Source organism: Colossoma macropomum, unplaced genomic scaffold (assembly GCF_904425465.1).
Source record: "Colossoma macropomum unplaced genomic scaffold, Colossoma_macropomum, whole genome shotgun sequence".
Classification (NCBI taxonomy): domain Eukaryota; kingdom Metazoa; phylum Chordata; class Actinopteri; order Characiformes; family Serrasalmidae; genus Colossoma; species Colossoma macropomum.
The window spans coordinates 12,648,329-12,673,490 of NW_023494794.1; the positions used below are offsets into that span (position 1 = coordinate 12,648,329).

At 37.0% G+C, this 25,162-nt stretch overlaps 1 protein-coding gene across 1 annotated transcript in view; it reads left to right on the forward strand.

Moving 5' to 3' along the window:
• Nucleotides 1–25,162, forward strand: part of LOC118814564 (atrial natriuretic peptide receptor 2) — a 61,639-nt gene that overhangs the window by 17,579 nt on the left and 18,898 nt on the right. Inside the window, exons 6-15 of the mRNA XM_036580216.1 lie at nucleotides 1,366–1,477; nucleotides 6,078–6,162; nucleotides 11,526–11,646; nucleotides 15,355–15,429; nucleotides 17,708–17,785; nucleotides 20,294–20,398; nucleotides 20,977–21,048; nucleotides 21,980–22,139; nucleotides 22,354–22,509; nucleotides 23,619–23,787. Of these exons, the coding sequence (XP_036436109.1) occupies nucleotides 1,366–1,477; nucleotides 6,078–6,162; nucleotides 11,526–11,646; nucleotides 15,355–15,429; nucleotides 17,708–17,785; nucleotides 20,294–20,398; nucleotides 20,977–21,048; nucleotides 21,980–22,139; nucleotides 22,354–22,509; nucleotides 23,619–23,787 (1,133 nt within the window). The remainder of the gene's footprint in view (nucleotides 1–1,365; nucleotides 1,478–6,077; nucleotides 6,163–11,525; nucleotides 11,647–15,354; nucleotides 15,430–17,707; nucleotides 17,786–20,293; nucleotides 20,399–20,976; nucleotides 21,049–21,979; nucleotides 22,140–22,353; nucleotides 22,510–23,618; nucleotides 23,788–25,162) is intronic.

Below are 25,162 nucleotides of genomic sequence, written 5' to 3' on the forward strand. Positions count from 1 at the left end.
AACATCGACACCACTGCCGAAGCACATTCACCATCAATGTAGCACAAATAAAAAAAATCAGGTTTCTTTTCAAGTGGCACCTCCACCATGATTATGCCAAGCATGATTATTAGTTGTGATTAAAAGTGTTCACAGCGTTCTTTCAAATGCAGTCACAGCACGACAAGCGGTAGTGTTTTATCATATCGCTTGCAGAAGTCTTAAGTTGTATGAGCTCTCTCAAAGCACACACTAAAATAATTGTTACAATGCCCTGTTAATAAGAAGTGCCTTTGTATCTGCTTGTTTGTAATGTGGCAGGCCTGGTACTAACGAGGATTCTAATTGTGCCCGTTATAGGTGTTATCAAAATGAATCCTGCTGTTTACAAACAAACATTTTTGTTTGTTCATTTATTTAATTTCCATGTAAAACAGCAGTTACTAATTCATTTTTTCCAGAGATATTTCTGAGTAAATTGGATATAAGACAATCCACTTGCATAAGGAAGGGGAAAGTCAAAGGACAATAAGTGTAAAAATATGAGTTTCCATTATTAAAAGATATAGAAAAACTGGAACTTTTAGCATGCAAGACCATCAAAACTATCACTGTCAGATAAACAGTGCTTTCATCTTTGAGAGATAGGAGAACATCAAGCTTCACTCTTGCTTCAGATCTGAAAAATTCCACAGACGTTTCTTTCCACTGTGAGAAGACAACTCAGCACAGTGTTGAAAGGATGTGTAGCTGTCAAGAAGCCGTTACTGAGAAATGGAAATGAACAAATTTGCAAATAAAATAAAGAAGCTGCTGCAACCAACTTCTAAGACTATACTTTTGAGGTGTGGAAAAATATTTCTGCAGATTTCTTTCAAAAAACTGAAAGCATGTCTCTTGAAAAGATTGAAAATTGAAAAGGCAAATGTGGACACACTAAATGTTACATTTTTTTTACATTATATTTGGCTGTTGAGATTTCTTTTTCTGAGGGTTAGGGTTAAACTTAATGGCTGTGTGAACTGGAAATTAGACAAATGAAGAGGGGTCTTTGCACTTTTGCACAGTACTGAATTACAAATTATTAATGTCGTCAAATGAAATTGCAAAAAACAAGATCCAGCATAAAGGTCTGCCTATAACTGAGTAATACCATATATCAAACATTTGTTTCATAAAAGGGTCTTCATAATTATTCTTAATAATTATTTGCGTCTTTCATTTTTATATATTTTTGTCATGTTTGAAAGTAAATGATGTGAAGACATGAAAACATGAGCAAACCATCTGTAACATGTAAGCTTAAAAAATAATTAATATGAATCAATATGGTATCTTTGACTGCCTTACAAATTACACGAAACTAACATTTTCTTTTCTGCGTAGGTTGCTGGCTACTACAATGGCACCAATAAGGAAATTGTGTGGTCTAAAAAGGGTATCCAGTGGCCTAAGGGGGTACCACTTGATGACCCTCGGTGTCTGGTTTCATGTGAAGGTATGGGCTGTATTTTTTTTTTTGTTTGTTTGTTCATTTTGTTTGAATCAGTGTCACATGTGGAACTAATCAAGCCCAACTGCTTCCTTAGAAAAAGTTAGACCATGACAGTCTACTCCAGTTAGTGGTTTGCACTAGAAATATTAATAGATGTGTTACTGAATGCAAAGCATTTGACTCATGCAACCATGCAGTCACCTGACTAGCGGCTGTGTTGCCTAGTGACAGGAACAAAAAAAGAGTCCTATTATCTATCCGTTCTAGCTGGAATACTAATACTTTTAAGGTAAGTCAATGGAACCAGACTATATAAACATATATATTCGGTTGGCCTATATCGACAGATATTTAAGTGGTATCAGCAAAAAACTAGGCAACATGCCCAGCTCTAGCTTTTGGGAAATTTTTGGGGCCTCTTCAATCTTCAAGCTTTTTCATGTCAATGTCTGTAGCAGCCTTTCGCCTTCAAGAAGACACAAAGAATTTTTAAAAGGTGCTTAATTTTATTTAGCTCCATAAGTATTTCCAGTAACATCTCAACAAGCACGTGAGCTATATGGTAAAATATGGTATAATTATAATGTATGAACTGTAGGGGTGGGAATCTCTAGGCACCTCACGATTCGATTACAATTCAGAGGGCTGTGATGCGATTATAAAACGATTATCGATGCATCTCGATGCAGCTTTTTTTCTATATAGGATTTCTATTTTCTCACTGAGTGAGTACTCTGTAGTTTTAAAGAAAAGTATTTGTAATGATGCATAATGCATTTACTTCCAGTATCTTTTATTAATAAATCAAATGGAAATGATTTAGAAGACTCATTCGCTGCTCTTGTTTGAGACGCTGCTGCCACTCATCTGCGATAAAATGCGCTGTTAGGGTGAAATAAGATCCTGTGGTAATGGATGTCCACGTAGCACATTACAGCCGATTTACCCGTTTAATTCAGTGATTTTATAACTTTGGTTTTGGTCTCGTTGGAGAGAGGGGGGGGTCACTGTGTCAGTAAAATATTTTCGAGACTGGACGCTGAATCTCGGCTCCAAAGTGTGCAGCACAGCGCGAAAGCCCTGGTTCTCCACGACTGAGAAATGGATTGCAGACTGCAGGTCACATAGCAGCGATGTCTCGCCTCGCTAGTAGCGAACGAAAAGGCAAAGAGAGAGATTTAGCTAAGACAAACATTTGGTAACGAGCGGACTTTTCGCATTTATAAGCGGCGCAGTTTCCTGGAACGTTAAATCTGCAACGAGAGAGTGCCAAACACTACAAAGTTGCGAAGATGAAGTCGCTTATCTTTCGAATTTTCCCGTTCCACCTAAAATGGTGCAGCAGTTACATTTGGCGCCTCAGGCAGAATTTAAGGTGGAACGGGAAAATTCGAACGAGAAGCTGGAGAATAAGAAGCGACTTCAGCCTCGTAAAACAGTCGAACACTGAGAGACATTTTACAAGAAACTGATCTAGTTTTGAAGAAAAGTTTTCTGGCGGAATTTGGAGGAAAGTGGCTATAGCTGAGCTAAAACTTAAAGCAGAGCAAAGTAAATCTGCGCTCTTGTTTATATTTTAGCCTATACTAAGACATCAGCACACCCTAAGACATACTAGACATTAAATGTTGTGGCTCCCAAGCTGGTTTGATTTTTGCTGAAAGGACAAAATGGCTCTTATTATCATTTGGGTTGTGACTCCTGATCTAACCTGACTTATTGCACAGTGTGCCGGTCGGATTTCTCGCTCATCCAGTTGTGTTTTTGTTATGTGCCGCTACAGACTGTCCGGGCGCTGCACTTACGCACTTCCAAGTTCCGCATTTTACGTTCCGTCAACATTACGGAATAAATAAAATATTTAGAAAATCGATTTTTGACATTTATGAATTGATTCAGAATCGTTCACGTCCGCATCGCGATGCATCTAAGAATCAAGTTTTTCCCGCACCCCCAATAAACTGTATAATGTTTTTGATGCTATTCAAAGTGATCTTGAGCTTTTTTATTTATAAATAAAACATTATAATTGTTATTGTTAACATTATTATTATATTATTATTGTTGTTATATATTATAGTATTATTTTATTATAAATATACAGGAGAAAGACAAAAAAAGAGAAACTCATAGTTCCGCCAGTACAAATGAAGGAGCTAAGAACACAAAAGCTATATGACAGAACACAGCAATCTGTTCAGTAAGGCGATCTCTGAGCAGATTATCTGACTCTGTACACAGTGTGACACATTACATAATGTCACATAATACATTACATTGTTAGATAAGCAGATATTACAACTCAGGTTTACATACATTGAGACATAATCTAATGCCATAAATGAGGTGCACTTAGCATCGCCAAGATGAGTAAAAGTAACCAAAGCAAGACTTCAAAGACACTACAAAAAACTTATAACATAACTTGCCATTTTTATTTACCACATAAGATATAGTAATACATGTTACGTAATATCTGTACTACATACTACATAATACACTACTACATATCAGTACTACGTCTCCACTCAACACCTCCTGAGAACGCCAAAGTAACTCGACAACTGACCTCTTCCCGGAGAAATATAGTCACAGAACTGAGACATACAAGCATAAGGGACAAATAGAACTTGGTGAGCTTCATTAACTACTTAAACATATGTAAACAAGGAGAACATTTGAAAACTAAAGTGAAAATAGTCTAATAGTATCATCATAAGTGAAAATAAGTTAAAATATCATCGCCAGGGGACATTTTAGGGTGTAGCTTTTTTATATTTACTACAACCCCATTTCCAAAAAAGTTGGGGCACTGTGCAAAATGTAAATAAAAATAAAATGCAATGATGTGCAGATCATTTAAACCCTATATTTTATTGAAAATAGTACAAAGACAACATATCAAACATTTGAAACTGAGAAATTTTAGTGTTTATTGAAAAATATATGCCCATTTTGAATTTGATGCCAACAACACGTTCCAAAAAAGTTGGGACAAGAATAACAAAAGGCTCATAAAGTTGTGTAATGCAAAAAAAAAAACACCTGAAGGTTAATTGGCAACAGGTCAGTAACAGGATTGGGTATAAAAAGCGCATCCCAGAGAGGCTGAGTCTTTCAGAAGTAAAGATGAGGAGGGGTTCACCACTCTGTAAAAAACTGCACAAACAAATTCAAGAAGTTTCTCAACATAAAATAGCAAAGAACTTTTGCTTTTCATCATCTACGGTGCGTAATAATGTTAAAAGATTCAGAGAATCTGGAGAAATCTCTGTATGCAAGGGACAAGGCCAAAAACCAGCATTTGCTGGCCGTGATCTTGGGGCCCTCAGGTGGCACTGCATTAAAAACACAATTCTGTTGTGGAAATCACTGCATGGGCTCAGAAACACTTTTGAAAACCACTGTCTGTGAAAACAGTTTGTCGCCTCTAAAACTCTAAAACGCAAAGAAGAAATCATACATAAACCGGATCCAGAAATGCTGCCACCTTCTCTGGGCCTGAGCTCCTTTAAAATGAACTGATGCAAAGTGGAAAAGTGTCCTGTGGTCCAACGAATGAACATTTGAAATTGTTTTTGGAAATCATGGACACTGTGTCCTCCGGGCTAAAGACCACTCAGCTTGTTATCAGTGCACAATTCAAAAGCCAGTATTCATGATGGTATAGGGGTGCATTAGTGCACATGGAAAGGGTGACGTGCACATTTGTGAAGGCGCCAATAATGCTGAACGATATATACATGTTTTGGCAACATATGTTGCCATCCAGACGACGTCTTTTTCAGAAGTTGTTAGGGAGCCCTCAGTCGGGCCTTATTAGGGACCCCTGGCAAAAAATGTCACACTTGAATCCATGTGTGTAGCACTATCTTGCTAAGCAATGCTTTTACAGGTCATAGAATTTGCCATGATGGTTTCATCAGTAAACCTTGGAGCACATCATATCCAAACTGACCACTTTATAATTTGTCTCTAGATCTTTTTATGTAGAGTTGTTGTCAAGTGTGACGCAAGTGCTCCAGTAGATTTTTGACCTATATATCTCAAATATATGCAGTGACCACTTCAGAAACTGTACTTATTGCAAGGGACTTCATAAATGGTGAGAATTTATTGCTGTAGTGTGAGATAATTAGCATCCTAAGCTTTGAGCATTGCAGGTATGAGGCATGTGTGAGCCCACAAGCCAAAATTCACAGTTTCTAATTGTTTTCTCATATAGTTTAACTTGGTGAAAAAAAAACCCATTAAATATAAAATGAACCATGACTTTTGCACAGGCCACATTTTTTTTAATTATTTGAACAGGTGTGCCGAAACATTTGCATACAGCTGTATTTTCATTGTAGACCTTTTAGGCCTAGTTTATCTTTTCCAATAAAATATTTTGAAATCTTTGGCAAACCTCAACAGTCTTTCAATTTTAAATCCATTTTTGTTGTTTGGCCTTTTTGTAATACACATTACTTGATTAATAGTCAAAATACTTAGTAACTTACATGACGAATGTGATTAATTGTGACAGCCTTAATTTTAATATTTTGTTTTGTTGTTTGACACAAATTTGGAATGAAGTGTAAATATCACTTTCATTTTTCAGATAATATCTCTGTCCTTGGAGTCGTTGCTGTAGGGTCTGGCCTTGCTCTCATCATTTTTGGAATGTCAAGTTTTCTCATTTACAGGTGAGTATTTGTCAGTTTTGCCTTTTTTTCCTCTTAAAAAGCCACAACTTGAGATTTGTTTTGTAGTAGAAAAGGGTCCAACAATGGGATTTACAGGATTTCTACACGTCTCACATGTTTATTCTGGGCATGCCCTGGTGTGTGGTGGACGCTGTGGCATAGCATAGAGATGACACTGGACCGTATTTGAATCCCGTTCACATCTGTCGAACCCCTACAGTCTTATCCTTAGCATAGAAATAGTTTTCTAAAACATTTTTAAAAAATGACAATCCATAAATTTGAAGGGGGTTTCTTCTAAAATCAAAGAGCACACAGAACAGCTTGGAATGAAAAAGTGTTGAAGCTGACTCATGGATTGTATAAATGGATTTATGACAAGTACAGTCTTGTCAACACTGTGAGGTAAATATTTATGTTAGCTCTTCATGGCTAAAAGAGTAAATATTGCAGTTGCAGTTTCAGTGGAATTTTTCCTGGACTTAACCATCCATCTCTCATCACAACTTCGTTTGAAAATGTATATCCCTAAAACTGCACTCTTTGTAAAGTAATTGAAAGATGATATCACAAACAAAGTGAATGACTCATCCCTTACATGTAAGCAGCTCACTGGATGATAAAGGAAGCTACTTTGGGGTGGCTGGTAGTCTAATGGTAGGAGAGGTGAGCCGGTAACTGGAAGGCTGGGGGTTAAATTCCCAGAACTGATTGGATATACATGTTTGAACTCCTGGGCAAGGCTGTTAACCCTCCGCCTCCCCAGGTGGCGCTAGTGCTCCCAGACTGAGCATAGTCAGGCAGTTAAATGACAGATTTTCCCTGTAGGCTCAATAACGTACATAACATATTTAGGACCTCTTGAATGGACTGATTTAGACTTCTGTTTCGTAGAGTTCATTTTATTTTACTTCTTTGTCTTTCCTTTCTTTTTACTTCATTCCACTTTATATGTATGTGATACACTATGATATAGACATGACTGTATTTTGTTATCATGAATCAGAATATACATAATATACCAGAAAAGAGCATTGTCAGTACTTTTAGAACTTTAGATCAAATATAGATCAACTTTTATAGAATAGAATTTCAGACGAGTTGACTATTTGCAAAACTCTAAGAAAATGCTGCCGCACTTTGTTGTTGTACTATGTCTGTCAAACTACAAAAAACAGTTCTGGTTATGTGGTAGCATCCGTAACACTTGTGCTAAAAGACTTACCTTGCATTTACCCAAGCATCGGTTCCGTCAGAATTGGTCACATGATTGGTCTGGTGTAATGATTTTGGGGGATGCAGTGCGTTAAAAGGTTGATGCACTGGAGCAGTGTAAATGCAGTGCAAAGAGGAGGACATTTGAAACATTTTCCCTTTAAAAAGAAACTGGCTTTACAAAATGTTCAGCACAGACAACATGTTTGAAAACTGACAAAATATGAGTGTTGGCCAATTTAAAAGAAAACAAAAAATGGAGTTGTGTCACAGCTTTTCCTTTGCTTGACTTTGGAAGGAATGTTTAATGATGGTTATGATTGGCTGAGAAGGCTTGTAACTTTCAATATTGCAAATGTTCAATTATAAAGATAATAGAGATAATAACAACAACCAGTGTGTAGTAATAAGAAATTGATTGGATACCAGCCCTGTTATGACATCATCTTTTTTTAGTATATCAAGATATACTTTTACTAATTACTTGATTTTTTGCAAATGTTTTGTAAATTGTTTTGCTGATGTGTTTTGTCCCTGCTCAGGAACACAGATTTTTGCACAGTGTGTATTGGGAAATGCCTTCAAGAAGTTGCTATAACAACTTGCTTTCTCCTGAGCATTGCCAGGTAGAATGAAGGCCATTTCTGGTCTCCCCTTTTAATAACCATGCTTACAACATGACTTTGTTGTTTTGTGTAGGCTGAACCTCCATTACACTAAAGACGGCTAATTAGGAGCTAGCGGTCATGGCTAAGATCTTGTAGATAAGTTTGTGGTGCGAGGTGATGTTTTGCAGGAAGGCAGGCATGCAGTTTAATGGTGCGAGGGAGGCCTGGCGAGTGTAGGGAAGATAGTCACATATGGCATTCATGAAACAATAGATCCAGTGTGGAATGCCACATTTGCCAGAGACTTTCAAAAGAGTACCTTTAAATAGAAAATAAAAGCATGTCCATCTGTCTACGCCTGCAAGGTACACTCTTAAAAACATCCTCAAAAGGTTCCTAAATGTTGATTGGCTTGGATGTATAGTTCTAGAAAAAAGATGGCATTGTATAGACCCATTGAAATTTTAAAAAGGTTCTTCACAGTTGCACATCAAAATGTTTCTTAAAGAACCATCAATTGAAAGGTTCTTTATGGAACCAAAAGTGGTTCTTCTTTATGGTACTTTTATTTTTGAAGTGCCAATATTCTGCACTTTCCTTGGGTTTTATTTTTCCCCCCTCAGGTCCACTTATGACATCTGTGGGTTTATGTAACATAATCAATTATAATTTATTTTTACATGACTAGTCTCTGTTTATCTCTCTGAATTTAACAGGTTGTTTATTTTGCTCATGACATAAAAAGCACAGTCTGGCTTGAAACACTCTTTACAATTTCAGTCTACTGCTGTAGGCTCAATATGTAGATATATGTAAATGCATTGGTTTTTGTGACATCACAAGAACAATGAATTCAAAAAGGCTGTTTTTGTAGCTTATTTTTTCCCTATATGAACTCTATGGACCGAGAGTGAATAGTACGTTTTTGAAACTTCCCAATGTTTACATACTATATCAAATTCTTTTTCTTTTCAAAACGTCATGGAAAGTTGGGTTACAGAGACTCAAAGGACATTTTCTCTACGTTTTTTAACACAGATTCTTAAAATGATTATTATACAATTATATGGAAAACTTTGAACCTCCCAGTCAAATTACATATTTTGTGAATTTTCTATTTATTTGCACATATATTGGAGAAAAATGAAATATCAAATATAAAATGTGTCAACTTTTGCACGGCAACATTTTGTTTTATTTATTTTTTTCCATGTTAAATTCAACAAATAATCAGTAATTGTGCATTAACAATCGTGCACAAGTGTTTTCTCTGTTGAGGATGTGTACTTGTTTTCACTTAGAAAATCAACAAAAGTAAATTGAACAGGGTCTAGAGTGAACAGATTCACATTGCTTCAGCCAAAAGGTTCACAGTGCACGAAAAGGTGATAGGAGAGCATTTTCATTTTGACGAACATCTTTTATACGTCTAAATAATTCCATTTGGAACCATATCACTTTTAATATTACGGCCTTATTGAGGTTTTTTTCCCTTTCGTTCAGCCTCCAAGACCTGCTCTAGAAAAACAAATAACGGTGCGTCTTCTGGGGCCGATCAGGGTGGCTGAGAGGTGGAGTAAAATCCAGTTCGAAATGCAAACGCTGCAGTATTCCAACCCTGCCATCTGGAAGTGTTTTACACCTTTTAGATTGTAGTGGAATGTGTGAGCCTTGCTCTTTACTCACTTTTCCTCTCTGTCTCTCACTCTCGCTCCCCTCCTCTCCCTTTTCTAAATGTACCTCAACCTAATAACAATCCTCCTCATTGAACTCCTACCTTAACAATGTCTGTGAAATGTTAGAACGAGTGATTTCAGTTTGTATAAACTGCGCAGAGGCACTGCTGCAAATGGGGGCTTTTGGGGGAAGCAGCAGGTCCTGAGAGAGCTGCTCCAGATGTGTTGATTCACTTGGAAGGCATACGCTTGTTTATCCATACGGCGGACTGAACAGCGAAGTTTACTTAGAGTTAAAAATAACAGGACGGAAAGGCCAGGACACCGGTGACCCACAAGGGGAAAAAAAAGGCCCTGACTTTATTGCCCCGTCACAGCTAAATGTAGTTTGTAGACCGGGTCTCCGGTGTACTGGTTAGTTGCCAAATTGTTTCCTCGTTTGTTTAATCTACTGTACATGTTAACTTCAGCAGAGTTTGAGAAAATGATAGACTGTGACTGCCATAGCTGTCAGTCATTTTCTATTTTTGCGTTGTTTGACGGGCTTTTTTATCGTGGCTTTGCTTTAGAAAAAACCTGCACCTTTAACCTCGTAGACTGCAGACTTATAATAAGACTTTCTGTCAGTATAATTTATTTGCTTACTACACTATGAAAAAATAACATGAGTTTAACCTAAAAATACATTCACATAGTAGCAAGCAATTTAACTGGTTTCATTCAACTTAAATACTTCAAATGGCAAAATGCAAAGCAAATTTTAGTTAAGATACATTAAAGCATTATTTTACATCAGTTCAGGCCTCAGAAACACTGTTCCACATTTTACAGTGCATATGACACAAGTATAAGTTATGTAGATATGAGAGCAGTGTTGAGTGGTAATGCACTACAGATAATCTGAATACAAAAATGATGTGCTTGTAACAGAATAGTATACCTTTTAAAATGTGTGTAAATGCGTTACAGTTATGTTAAATTCATACGTTGTACAAAGTTTATCTTTATCCAATTTGGTCATGGCCAATTCCTACCCACTAGATAGCTCTCTGTCATCACCCAAATTTACTAAGCTGAGAGAGTGAAGGCTTGCACATGGTTCCTCCAAGACATGTGTAGCACCACCACGTTTTCAAACTGCTGCTAATGCAACATTATTGGAAAGCTCAAAGCACTTGGAGAAGAGTGCTAACTGCAAATTCATTTATGTCAGCTAACAATAGGGGTGTGTGATATGGCAAAATTATCATGTCATGATACATGATAAGTTTCACGGTACATGATAGGTTTTACAACATTTTGACAGACACAGTGCACTGCCATCAAAACCATGAGTACAGTGATTTTTAAAATTTATTATAATAACAATAAAATATCTTTATATTGCCCACCTCTAGCTCCAGCTATGGTTGGATGTGGCATCACTGGAAATCAAATTCGCAATCTACCAGCATCAAGACAGATGTTTACACAATTTCTTAAGAATTGAGCTTGATTGTGTTTAATTAGACAACATCAATAAGTTAGTCTATTAATTATAATAATAGCGCTTCACTTTGACTGCTAGTTCTGCAGAAGGAAGGAAGGGGTAGTGTATGTAAGGGCTTTAGTTTTAAGGAGGCACATTGAAAAAGTCCAAAAGTAATCCACAGTAAATCAAATGAGATTACACCTAAATTAATCTGAATATGTTATGAATGTTATTTTTTAGTGATATAATTTGAAATCCATACTGGGTTGCGTTTCGTAAGTAATCTACCCAACGAGAGTGACAGTATATCAGAGAAGCTGAAGTACGGATCTATATAGGGGTCTTTTTTAAGGTGATTTGAAGGAGTTAATTTTGCACTGCCGCACCTCACAGGAAGCTGAAGCTGGAGAAGGAGTTGGCCGGGATGCTGTGGAGGATTAAATGGGAGGACCTGAAATTTGAGAGCCCTAACAAATACCACAAGCGCGCTGGCAGCCGTCTCACTCTGTCCCAGGTACCACTCCGCTCATTCCACTCTACTGTACTCAGCTTGTGGGCGTGCTCGATGCCTTTCCCAGACGGGCCAGCTCCATGGCCACTCTATTTAAACAGCTTTAAAGGTCAAAAGTGTCCATTTTTGTGAAGACTTTTGTTAACCTTTAGACATCTAGAGTTATTGTCAGCATTTTGCTGTACTGTTTCAAAGCAGCCACACAATTACATTATTAACTATGTAGTTACATAATGAATTGCATTAACATTCAATTTACATTCTGCATTGGCAGGTTCAATTCTGCGCTTCTGATTTGTTTTGATGACAAGAAATGAAGACTGATGCAAAAATCTAAAGGAAGTTTTCTTATTTCTACAAAACAAGACTGTTCAAATACAAATCATAATAAAATATCTCCTCTTCCACACAAATGTGGTTTCAAAATTTCTCCACTTGTTTCAATGAGAAATAATTCATATGAATTTACACCACACTTTTGAGAGTTTATTCTTGTTTTATTGCGAATGTACAACAATGGGGATTTCTTCCTTATTCAGAGTTTGTTCATACAGTTCATTCATCTTGGCTTTTTATAGCTGGCTGTGGCTACTCCTGCCATAACTGCTGAAAAGACCTCTTTTTTGGAATTACTTACATCACTGAGCCAGCAGTTAAAATCACAAAAGTAGCTTATTTTAGAGAAAGTGCTGCCCAAATTAGCAGCTAACACCCACCCTTGACAAGCTGTACACACATCCAGTTTTAAAACTCCTGAGGCTCCTGAGTGATGGCTGGCAAGCTTGGTATGAATAGTTTTGTTGTATGTTAAAATGGTTCACCAGTTCTGACATTAGTACGATTGCTTAATGGTCCAAATGCATTCAAAACTCACTGTAGGAGTTGGAAGCAGTTAGTGTCTGTTTTTTTGTGCACCACTTGCGTAACGAAGGGAAAAGTCAAAAGAAAATAAGTCATAAAATAGGACTTTCCAAAATGAAGTAGAGTCTAGGAAAATGATGACATATGATCATACTGAAAGATATAGAGGAACTGGGAATCCTAACACCATCAGATAAACAGTACTTTTAATTTAAGAGAAAAGAGAAAATCAAACTCTGCTTTTGCTGCAGATCTGAAACAATTCACAGGTATTTCTGTCCATCCTTGGACTGTGAGGAGACACTCAATGAGTAAAATTGCCAAATCAAACAAAGAAGCTGCTGGTGTTCTTAGAACAATGGACTGGTCCTGACCTCAACATGACTTAATGTGTTTGGGATTGCTTGTATTGTGAGAAGCAGAAAATGCAACCAACTTCTAAGACTGAACTTTGGAGGTGTGGAAAAACATCCTTGCACATTTCTTTTTAAAACCTGAAAGCAAGTCTCCTGAAAAGAATGAAAGCTTTAATTAAGGCAAAGCCTGTACGCACTAGATACTGAAAAGTGTGATATTATATTTAGTTGCTGAGGCTTCTGTTTAATTTTGTAAATATAAATATCTGTTAAGTATGTTTCCTGCTTTTTTTCCTGATGCTGAAAAATAAATAACATGTACTTAATGGCTGTATTGACAGGAAATTAAATATATGAAAAGGTGGTCTCTGACTTTTGGACAGTACCGTACTAGGCGCATATGTTTTCAAGATTAATGGATTTTCTAGGATGCAATATGCAGTGATACTGATATTGATACGGTTTCTTAATGTGTCCTATCTTTGGACTATTTGAATGAAGTGACTTAAATTTTATTTCATTCTGCTTTTTAGGCATCAGAAATGTTTTTTTTTTGCATGACTGAATTTCAGGACTCCAACTGGTTTAAAAAATGGACATTAATAGTATTTTGTGAGAAATAAATATGAACCCAGAAATGTAATTGTTACTTAACTGTTCCAGAACAAAAATTTTCATTTGAAACCACTGTTACCAGTTAATAGCGTTATTTTTCATTTCATGTTACCCACACCTTAACAAGAATTTAAACTAGCTTCTTATCAGAGATGCACCTATACCACTTTTTATGACACTGATACCGCATCCTTAAGTATCTGCTAATACAAGTACTTACTTACTCTGTCTAACATAACATTTAAAATCCTGATATTTATCAACATCCACTTTTTGAATATTTTATCAGTTTACACGCTCTGTGCAGCATCTCGAGAGCTGACTGTCATTGACTGAGGGAGAAAGTTATATTTATATCTTCAACCTTTTCGACTGTCGTCACTATACCTCTGATGTCTGATATCTGTATTTTGGAGCAAATTACTGATTAGTCTGACTGGGCCAGTAGCGATCTCGTAATAAGAATTAACTTGTAGGGAGGACTTTTGGTGTTGGATTGTGGCGAAATCTGGTACTAAAACCTGTCCCAAATGCCTCTTGTTCATACTATTTTAATATCTGGAGTATAATTAATAGTAAAGGCAAAAATAGCTGGCTAGTGAAATACTTTTTTTGTTTTTCCATTGCAAAAAGTAATACTTATTTTATTGCATGTAGTGTGTTCTCTGCACAAGCGACACACATCTACATGCTTAATTGGAGTTTTTTGGGGGGCTCTTTAGCCATGCTAACTTATGTTGCATCCATCGGCTAAAGACAGCCTTGTTGTCAGTTGGACTGTGTTGATGAGCTCACCATTGCCCCCTACTTTGAGTTTGACCTTCATGAAGCCCTGGATTGGTTTAGAAATTTCACCCTCAGTTTGTTCCCACCCTAATAAGTATGTGACCCCACCCACATTTAGCCCAAAACTGACTGCAAAATTATTGACTAATTTGCAAACAGTAACAATTACATTATGTTGACATAGAGCCATATGTAAAAAGAACATAACCATTTTTCTGACCAGTTAAGGAGCGTTGTGTTAGAGATGGAATGCAGGAATGGAAAAGTTAAAATATTTATTGTGATTGAGAGTGATTTGTTATTTTTTCATTTCTGAAGCCTTACTCAATTCTCTGCCGCACTCAAATACTAATATGTTAACAAGGATTAGGAATGTTGGTTTGTAGTCTGTTAAAATATAATTTCTAATTGTGATTATTTGGTTTTACGTGTAAAAATTTTCAATAGGATTAGCTTTAAATTCAGCAGAGAGCAACTAACCACAGCTACTACAGTTAGCGTCTCCTCAAACATGCCATTGCTACTCTTGTCAAGTTCATCAAAATATAACGGATTCTCTTGCAGGTTTTGGTTCACCAGAAGCAACCCATGCCCTGAACAACCCACAAAGACTGACCATGCAGGCCAACTCAGACATTCCCTTGCCATTTGTTCTACTTGTCTTATTAAAAGAATACACCAATGTTTTTTAACCTGATCTCTCTACATGCCACATGTGTAACACATGGTTGATCACCAGGCACAGTCATTTAGACGCTTTTCCTTGTACTGGGTAGAAGAACAACAAACCCATTGACTGCTTCAAGCAGCACAGCAACTGACCATTGGCTTCTGTAACAAGTATGTTTTGAGGGAATGTTTTTTCTGTTCTTTTCCTAGTACAGGGAAATTCCTGTCTACAGTAATCAACCTACAGATGTGGCAGATAGAGATGCTTGGAAGATCTTGGGAATATCTTAATTGGCATTTCATGCACATATCTAATTCAACTAAAAGCTCTCTGAGGTTAATTCTGTCCTTTTTTCTTAATGCGTATGAGTCTGTATTGCCTGCCATGGCGGCTTATGTTGCGTCCCCTGTGTGATCTTTCCAGAGGGGCTCCAGCTACGGCTCCTTGATATCGGCGCATGGCAAACATCAGCTGTTTGCAAAAACAGGCTATTTTAAGGTAAGGCTGAGTTCTTCTGACATTTTCCCTACCTCCGCTCTCCTACACACCCACATGCATGTAGGGAGAAAGAGCAAAAGAAAGAAAGAGTGGGCGCACTGACTTCTCTCGCTGTGTTACTCTAAGATCAGAATGCATTGCACCCCTGCGTCTCAGCATGGCTGCATGCTTTTCCGCATTTGTTGTGCTAAATTAATTGGATCACAGATGTCAATATAGCAGCAATACTTGCCAGCGGCAATGAGCCCTGCCAGGTGTATGCTTATTCACTACCGAACAGACTATTGGGACTGTTTTAGAGGTTTACAATCGGTAGCAATTCAGTTTATGCTGATTAAACCACAAAACGGTGCGTTTGTTATGGTAACAGCCCATAGCATACTGTTACACTTTTCTTTAAAAAGGAATGGTATGTTAAAAGGCATGCACATGATACGCAAAGAGGCGCCTTCAACTCAGTGGCCTTGCTGTGCACTAAAAAACTTGCAGATCTGGTGTAGGCCAGCTTAATAGTTCTTCTCCTCTGTGTATCAGGGAAAAGACCACAGGAAAATCCTTTCAGTCATGGTATAAACTGACAAAGTGACAATACAGACTGATCTAGAGGCTGACGGTGACACACCTGTATTAGAAGATGGGAACTTCGAGCCTCTTTCCAGACTAAATCAAATTCAGTTTTAGCCGTATGCCAGTATTATTTATGTCTTTTTTTGTATTTTTTTCTTCAGTGTCTCTCAATACATGGAAACATGCAAACTATCAGAAACACGTAATGGCCAAAAAGCTGTGATATAGCCTCATCAGTGCAATGTAACATTAATAATAATTAAAAAAAATAAAATAAATAATAATAATAATAATAATAATAAAGAGAATTCCCCAAGATTCTAAGTTAATTTATTGTTGTATTTACTCCAGACATATTTTACTGCATATCATAGGTTACCTGTCCTTTTTTCATTTTAAAGAAAGTACACGGATCTCGCTGGATCACTTTTATTATGATGTGTGCACCTATGAAAAACACTTTTCTATATAACCATATCATGAGTTGGTGCACATATCCTTTGCCCAAATCGTAACATACGTTTTTACATGAAGAACTCTCGATAAATCAAATCTAAGGCAGCTTGATGTGTAAATATGAAATATGTGTGGAATTAAAATATGAATAACAGACATCTTATTGATATCACATTTTGGCAGGGAACAGGGCACCCCCTGGTTTCCCCCATGAAATCAAACGCTTCTCTTAACCCAAAAGTGACATTTTTTCAGAAAAAAACTTTTTTACACTTTAAAATATATAGTCTGTGGAAATGGAAATGAAAATTATTTATTGATAAGTGTTGCAAAAACCTACAGTGGAAACGTTTTTTTGGAAAAATAACAAAATAACGCATGGATGTAGTATCATGTGACCTCTTACAACAGACACAAAAGCATGACAGAGTGGTATAATTGTGCTGTGGAGAGGGTGTTTTTAAAAGGAATTCTGCCACTGTTCAGCTCTTACAGAGACAAATGTCCAGAAAAAGCTACAGTCATTCTAATTGGAAAGTCCTCAAACAGTTCTATATGACAGAGAAACATGAGCTCTTGGTAAAAAAATGGAAACATGGCTATTAATCTCCAAGGTGCCAAGGTACGTTTTAGGCACCCCAGTCAGTTTACTTTTGATAAAACACATTCTCTACAGAGAACACACTTCTGCACATTTTAACACACAATTACTGTTCATTTTGTTGAATTGAACATATTGGGGAGACACAAAATGTAGCCCATGCAAAAGTTATGGCACACCTTTTAATTTTATATTTATTTTTTTCCAATATGTTAAACTCAACAAATAAATAGAAATTGTGCACTAATATATGCAAATGCAGCATTTAAGGTTGTTTCATGTAGAGGATACATTTATTTATTTACTTATTTATCAGCAAAGCATATAACTTGACAGGGTGTATATAAAAACGGTATATACCATAGCTACTAATATTAGGACCATAACAAGGATTATGCAGTTTACTCACCTCTTGTTCTTACTGAATGTTAAAGTTGATGATATTTTGTCTCTCAGCTTGCTCATTAGGCATGAAATACATTTGTATTAGTATAGAAATGATTTAAAAGGATCTTATGTGATTGACCAGACCAGCTCTAGATTAGTTTCCTGGTGTTTTATGTATTACTAGAGCTTGACTTTATCTCTCAGTTAGGACTCATCCCTGTCTTTCAATCTGCTTAAACATTATCACATGCATTTCTTCTCACACAGGGCAACCTGGTAGCAATCAAGCATGTGAACAAGAAGAGGATCGAGTTGACCAGACAAGTGCTGTTTGAACTGAAGCATGTAAGGCAAGAGGTTTGCTTATAAGGTGTGTGTGTGTGTGAGGCCATGCGGGTATGCACATGTATGTGTATGTATTTGTTTGTAATGGAGAACATAGTTTTGTGTGTGTGTGTGTGTGTGTGTGTGTGTGTGTTAGGCCACTGTTGATGACCTCACTCAGTGACCTCACTGCCCTGGTGGTACAAACACATCCCCCCTTCCACACGTTCTAAAGGTGGGGGTGGGGTAGCAGCATGAGGCCACAGAAAAGTGCTGCTAGAATGTTTTACAAGGTGTTTCAAAGAGGACCCTCTGCCTTCAGAGCCAAACTCTGGCCAGCAGTCACCATGAAAGGATAGGAAAAATAGCCTTAAGTGAGAAATAACACAAGCACGAAATAATTCCCCGGTGATCTGCTCCAGAGACAGCACATACTACTTCAACACCGCTACTCCCAAAAATCCTCAAATGGGCAAACAAAATGAAGTCACCTTGTCTTCTCCACCATATGCCATCTGCATATCATCTGACCCTTTCATGATCCAGGCTCAGCTTAAAGGGCCCTTGTCCATTTATGACATTTTTGTACCAAAACTGTCATTCCTTTTTACTTGACCATATTTCAGTGAAGGATGTGCACGGATACTCTAGTACTCGGTTAACCACTTGAGGTGCCAGTATTCCGCTACTGAAATCACTGTCCAGGTACTTGTTACGTTTCATCAATGAAACAATGAAAATATCTTTCTCTAACCAACTAACATGTTGGCACATCATCCACTGAGGATAAAATACCTTAGAAGATGACAAGTCCTTATCCAGCATCCAATGTAACCCTTTGTTGCTCTGTTAGCTCATTAGTTTATCTGAAGAGGGAGCCTCCATTACTCATCCAACATGAAAACCTAAAGCTTCCCCTCAGCTGTTTTTGAATAATAAAACACATTCCTTTGAGTGCCTAAAGTCATCTAAAAAGGTAACCCGGCCATTTTTTCTGTTTTCCTTTTATTTGTTTATTTTTTTCTTTTATCTCAGCTGCGGTTATCTGCCAGATAATTGAATATCCGCTCATGAAGAACTGTATTGTGCCTTGTTCAAAAAGGAATCTGGACTGAAACACTCCTTATGACTTCTGAAGTCATGCGTCATTTTGTAGTCTGCCTCATACTCTTAATATGCTTAGAGTTCCTAATATGGGCATGATGCCAACTACAGAATGATGACATGACTTCAGAGGTGTGTAACTTCATCATTACTAGGCAGGGCTAAACTGCTGTAGGCTGAACAGGCCGATATATGTAAATATACAGATTAATGTGATATCACAGAAAATATGCTGTTTTGCAGTGTATTTGCCATATATATACTGTATTGACTTGGGAGTGAATGATACTTATTGCAACAATTTTTGAGACATTATATACAATATCAAACATTTATTTTAAAAAATGCTAGGAACATTTGCTTTTCTGTGACATGGACCCTTTAAAGCAGCCTCAGAATGCAGCTTTATTTGAAGCTTAGCTTTGTTTAGACAGCCTCCAGCCTGAGGGGAAGGGGCTAAAGGAGCAGCTGGCTAACAGCTAGGGTTAGATGTGAGCTTTCCAAGCTTTGATGGCATTTGTGTGGCTGGAGAGGACAGTAGCCTGGCCCAGCAGTTTGGCAGGAATGTTCCGGAAGGCACCCTTGTATGTCCGGTCTGGGCCCACGAAAATGCTTAGAAAGAGCGAGCGACTAGCGACAAGTGACTACCCATGAGAAATGCAAACCTAACTACGTCTTCCCCATTGCATTTATATGATATATGATATGTGATATTCTCTGAACAGGAGGAATATTGTATAGGTCAAAGGACAAGTTTGGAACCCAGTTCCAAGTGGTGCACTCATGGTCCTCCAGTTCACAATTGCCTGTGCACCAAAGGCTTTAGGCTGAGCCTGCATATCACTTGAGTCTGTCCCAAAGTTACACGTTTAAACCAAGAGCCCTCGATGTCTGTTTCCCTATAGGTGTACACATTGTTGACAGAACCAAAGTGTGGACCACAGGACTTAGAGTGCTCTTTGGGACTGGGCTTTATTCTCGGGACCTTGCATCCTCTTTGAGAATTAGCACACTTTTGTCAAAATAAAGGTGCAATTAAAAGGGTTCTTTAGAACAGTGTGCAAGAGAACCACTTTTGATTCCAGAAAGAACTTTTTAATTGGGTTTTTAAAAGGACATTCCATTGTAAGATTCAAAAGTGTTTTGACATGTTTATTAATGTTTTGACTTTATTGTTGAAATGCCATGAGCTGGAGGAGGCATTAGAAAAATATTTTGAAGAATATTGCAAGAAACTCTTAAAAGCATATATTCATTGTAAAGGGGCATATTTGTCATGATTTAAATCACCCTTTTTTCATGCTCAGAGTTAGAACGTGTTTAAGGTTAATTTAGCAATTTCCACACAGCAGTGTTCTGTTAGTGAGGAACATGAACGCCATTACTGAAGGTTTTTTTTGTTGTTGTTGTTATTGTTGTTTGTAGATGAGAGATGTCCAGTTCAACCATCTGACAAGGTTTGTTGGTGCCTGTATTGATCCACCGAACATCTGCATTGTGACTGAGTATTGTCCCAGAGGTAGTCTTCAGGTAAACGCTTGCATTCATTTTACTCTGAAACAGTGAGCCAGTTTGATGGGTGTATTGCTTGCAAGTTTTTTTTTCTTTTTCTTTTTAAGTTTTGGGTGGTTGGATGTATTTCAGTATTTCAGTTCATTTGATATATTCATATAATAAGACAGTAGAATATGTTTGATTGCATAACCATATGAAAAAGGACCATACATTGTTTACCAGATCCTATGATTACAGCTATGTTAAATGGTTTCTGAGAGGCTGACACTTTTATAGGTAATTATGTAACTCATGCAGTTCTGAGCATTTCTGGGAACTGGTTGGAGACTCTAGGCACTGGCTATCTTGCTGCTGTTGTTGGCTCACAATGGTTTGCATTAGATCTTTTTAACTAATACCGTTCATTCCTTACATAAATTTCATTGCCCTCATATTTCATTCCTTGCTGGTTGCAGTTTTTGCTGAAGCAAAAGAATGGGGCAAAATTCAGCCCCTTTATCAAAATGGGATTTTGACAATTTTTTTGACAAAATGCTTAAAAGCGCTTTGGTTAGGAGGTTTTCACAGAGTTGATTTCTGGTTTGTTCTCACAGGACATTCTGGAAAACGAGAGCATCAACTTGGACTGGATGTTCCGCTTCTCTCTGATCAATGACATTGTCAAGGTGTGTGAAAGTGCAGTTTGCCAAAGCATTCAGCCTTTTCAAAACAAGTGAGAGCTTAACAACTTTCTTAAGAGCACGTACATCACGGGAGAGGCTCACTAAATACAGTAAACGATCTGTCTCCCCAAAAATGCCTTGTAATAGCCAGGCACACCTTAAATAGCGAACAGGCAGTGACAAGGCTGTGTTGCTCTGGCAATTTTCTCGTCTTAAAGGGCCGCCATTAGTGAAAGAAAAGAGAAAGCAATCAAAGCCAGCATGACAGTGCTTTTGGAAGAAAAGTAGAAAAATAATTCTACTACTTCTTAATCAAAACGAATGTTGTGTTCTTTTTCACTGCGGAGCCAAGACACACAAAAGGGGCTTTCAGTGAAAACATTGGTTTGCGATTACATCAAAGTGAAACACATCACTTAAGCAAAGGAAACAGCCATTCCTTTTCACTAGGGACAAATAGTAAGGAAAAAAAATACACAGTGCTGTTATCCACAAGAAGGAACATTTAAGTAGCAGTGACAGAATTACCTTGAGAAAATGGACCAACCTGAACATGAATGCCCTTTAATCTAAAAAAAAATTAAGTTTCATTTATTTTCTCACCACGTCTCGATTAGCATTTCCAAGGCCTGCCATTCAGTTTTGAGACCAATAATATTCTTACTGTCTTTAGCATGTCTGTGTTCAGATGTTTAATTTCATCCCCACTGTGGTGATTCAGCCCTATGGCAGCCACAAATAGTTTTTGCCATTCAGTGTCATGCAATTTTCCACAAGCCTCCTTGTGAAAACATTAAATGGCTTGTTACATGTACATGTTTTTTTGATGAAGTTTTATGAATCTCAAGAACATTTCTGAATTATTGTTCTACTACATTTGGCCCATAAAATATGGGTAAACTCGTAACATGGTGGTTTGTGCCTGTGCTGCCAGGGAATGAACTATCTGCACACCAGCTACATTGGTTCCCATGGAAATCTGAAGTCATCAAACTGTGTGGTGGACAGCCGTTTTGTATTGAAAATTACAGATTATGGTCTGGCAAGCTTTCGGTCATCATATGATAATGAAGACTCACATGAACTATATGCAAGTAAGTAAACATTTAAACTAAAAAGTTACAATTTTACTCAATAAAATGAAGTTGTTCATGGCTAAGCAGTTCAAAAATGCTTTCAATTAAGTCACAGATTTTTTTTTTATTGTTACTTGAGGGAATTTAGATATCTTTTGCAAGCACAGGAAGCTGGAGGGTATAAAACATTGAATGGAGCATTGTCTATTAATATTTTCCTTTCATGTTTCAGGAAAGCTATGGACAGCTCCAGAGTTATTGATATATGACAGGCCTCCACCCCAGGGAACACAGAAGGGAGATGTGTACAGCTTCGGGATCATTTTGCAGGAGATAGCCTTGAGGAACGGGCCGTTCTATGTAGAAGGCATGGATCTGAGTCCAAAAGGTATGCCTTTGAAGTCATTTATGTTTCTGCATCCTTGAATAATAGGGATTTACCGATGTGAAATTTCTCAGCCAATAACGATAACCAGTAGTTAGCGACCAATACCAATAACTAATAATTTTTCTTTATTTTTAAGACTTTTATTTAGAAATATGGCTTTTTTGTGTAACTATATCAGGCTCTTGAGGGAATATTAATTTGTTAGAATAGAGCCTGAGGAATGGGCTGTATTCATTGTTTACATTGGGAGGCTTAGTTGTGTTAAAACTAACCCTGCCGTGTGGAGACTGTATTTTAGGCCTGGCTAGCCACCAAGAGGTAATTAAAATAATATTGGTGTGAATTATGTGACTTATACAACAACTCAGTAATTGAAAACCACCTTAAATTACTTTAATTGTACAAAAACAGTCCTCATTTCAAGAATCTCAAGAAATATGTCAGCCGTGAAAATTAGCAGATGTAGTAGGAAAACAAGATGACCAGTAGCACATTCTACGTGAATTTGTTTCTGGATCTGAACTGTTAGATTTTACGTTTTTGTCAATGATTAATCATTTTAATTATCATCAAAAACATTTATAAAAAGTTTTTTGAATAAATCGGCAATTTGGCATTCAATTTTTGTTACTCAAAATTCTTACACTGTATTAGTTAGAATTTGTTTACATTTTTAAAGAAATACACCAGAGTTTTTCTGCCTAATTTTTATATGCTGCTGACAGTGGATTACCACTGACAATTAGTAGTGGAGGGTCAAGGACAATTAGTAGTGGAGGCTCATCTGTCCTATCAATCTGTGTTAATCAATCATATGATACACATGCAGCAGTTGGAGAATAAGCTGATAAATAAGCTGTTGCAGTCACAGAAATATGTACCCTGTTATGATTTGCAGCCCGATATCAGAATGTATGTTGTTTTATTTTGTTGCATTATTTAACTTGTGTTATATAATTATGTAATTTTGTATGTAATTTATGTAATTTGTAGAAATTACACAACATTTGTACTCATTCAGGTCTAGATACACAAAACCTGCTTATAAGTAATGTCATGTGTGCACCTGTTCCTTAGCGACTGCAGCATGTGTGTGTTTTTTGCTGCAGAGATAATTCAGAAGGTGCGGAACGGTCAGAAGCCCTATTTCCGGCCCACAACAGATAACAGCCGACACTGTGAGGAGCTGACCATCCTGATGGAGGGCTGCTGGGCCGAGGACCCTGCCGAACGCCCTGACTTCAGCCACATCAAGATCTTTATCACCAAACTCAACAAGTGAGTGCTGTTCATAAGGCACATGCCAAGTAGACCTGAAAATCTGGAGCTTGCTTTGGCACGTATTTGTGGAGGGGATTGGAGATCTGTATTTGTGAAAGGGAGTGGAGATCTGATTCTTACATTTACTTTTGAAAATCAGTCCTCACATAAACATATTGACACTGAGTGTTTTCTTTCAGCATTAATTTAGTTGCCCCAATATTGTAATTGTGGGCTAATGTCGATACACAAGATTTTTCATGTACTTATGTGCCGATTCATAAATATTTTAAAAAATATAGAAGCTGGCACTAGATCTACTTGGACAAGTAGTACAGAATAAATACCATTTATTTGTATAGGGTTATAAATGCAGTAAAATAAATAAAATGCTGATATTTTAGTGCAGTAGCCTAGTGTCAACTAAACATTCTGCTCTTCCAGAATACGAGAAATACATCAAATACAGGTTTGAAATTTCGGCCAAATCTAAACATCTGTCCAGTGGCAGTATTTTTAAAGCAATTATTTGCTGATATAAATATGATTCTGATATAATTGTGCATCACTAATTTCAAATTTATGTTCTATAAGGTAGAAATAAGGTATAAGGCACAGTATATAGTATTTAAAAAATTATCACTGCATTACCACTTTGCAGAATTTTTCTCCTGTTACGATACAAGACCTTTTTCTTTTATTTGTTTTTCACTTCAAAAATATATACGAGCATATAATGCAGTGTCATACAATGTTTTGTTTTATGCTTTCATTTTTTTCCCATATTTTTTTTTTTCATTGTGTGCTTAAAAACTAAGGCTGGTATGCTAGTTATTGCTGTGTTAATTTAATTTTTTTTCTATGGTGGCCGACAACACCCAACACACTGCAGAATAAAAAACAAGCTACATATGCAGAAAACACATTCATCAAAATGACAACATATGTGCTACATTTTACAAACGCTCTGCAAAATAATAAAATGTGCTGCAAATTCATTGATATTCTGCAAAATCAAACAGTTCCATCAAAATGAAGCTTCATTATACAAACTGCTGCAAATACAGAAAACACTATAAGTAAAAATGACTGCACCGTCACTTCATTTTAAAAGTGCACTGCAAATGTGGAAAACAACTTTGTGACAGGCTTTTCAGCATTTCTGAAGTTGCATGTGTTATCTGTATTTGCAACATGTATGTGAAATGTATTCTGTAAACGTATGAGTTTTGTTTCCAGTGTTTACATTTAAACTGTCTATACAGCATAAATTTTACTCAATCATTGTAATGGAACCATTTCATTCAAGCTTCTTGCTATTCAAATAACAGGTAATTTCCCTCAGTTATTCTGTAAACTTACAGGGATTCGGTTATTTCAAACATTAAATAAT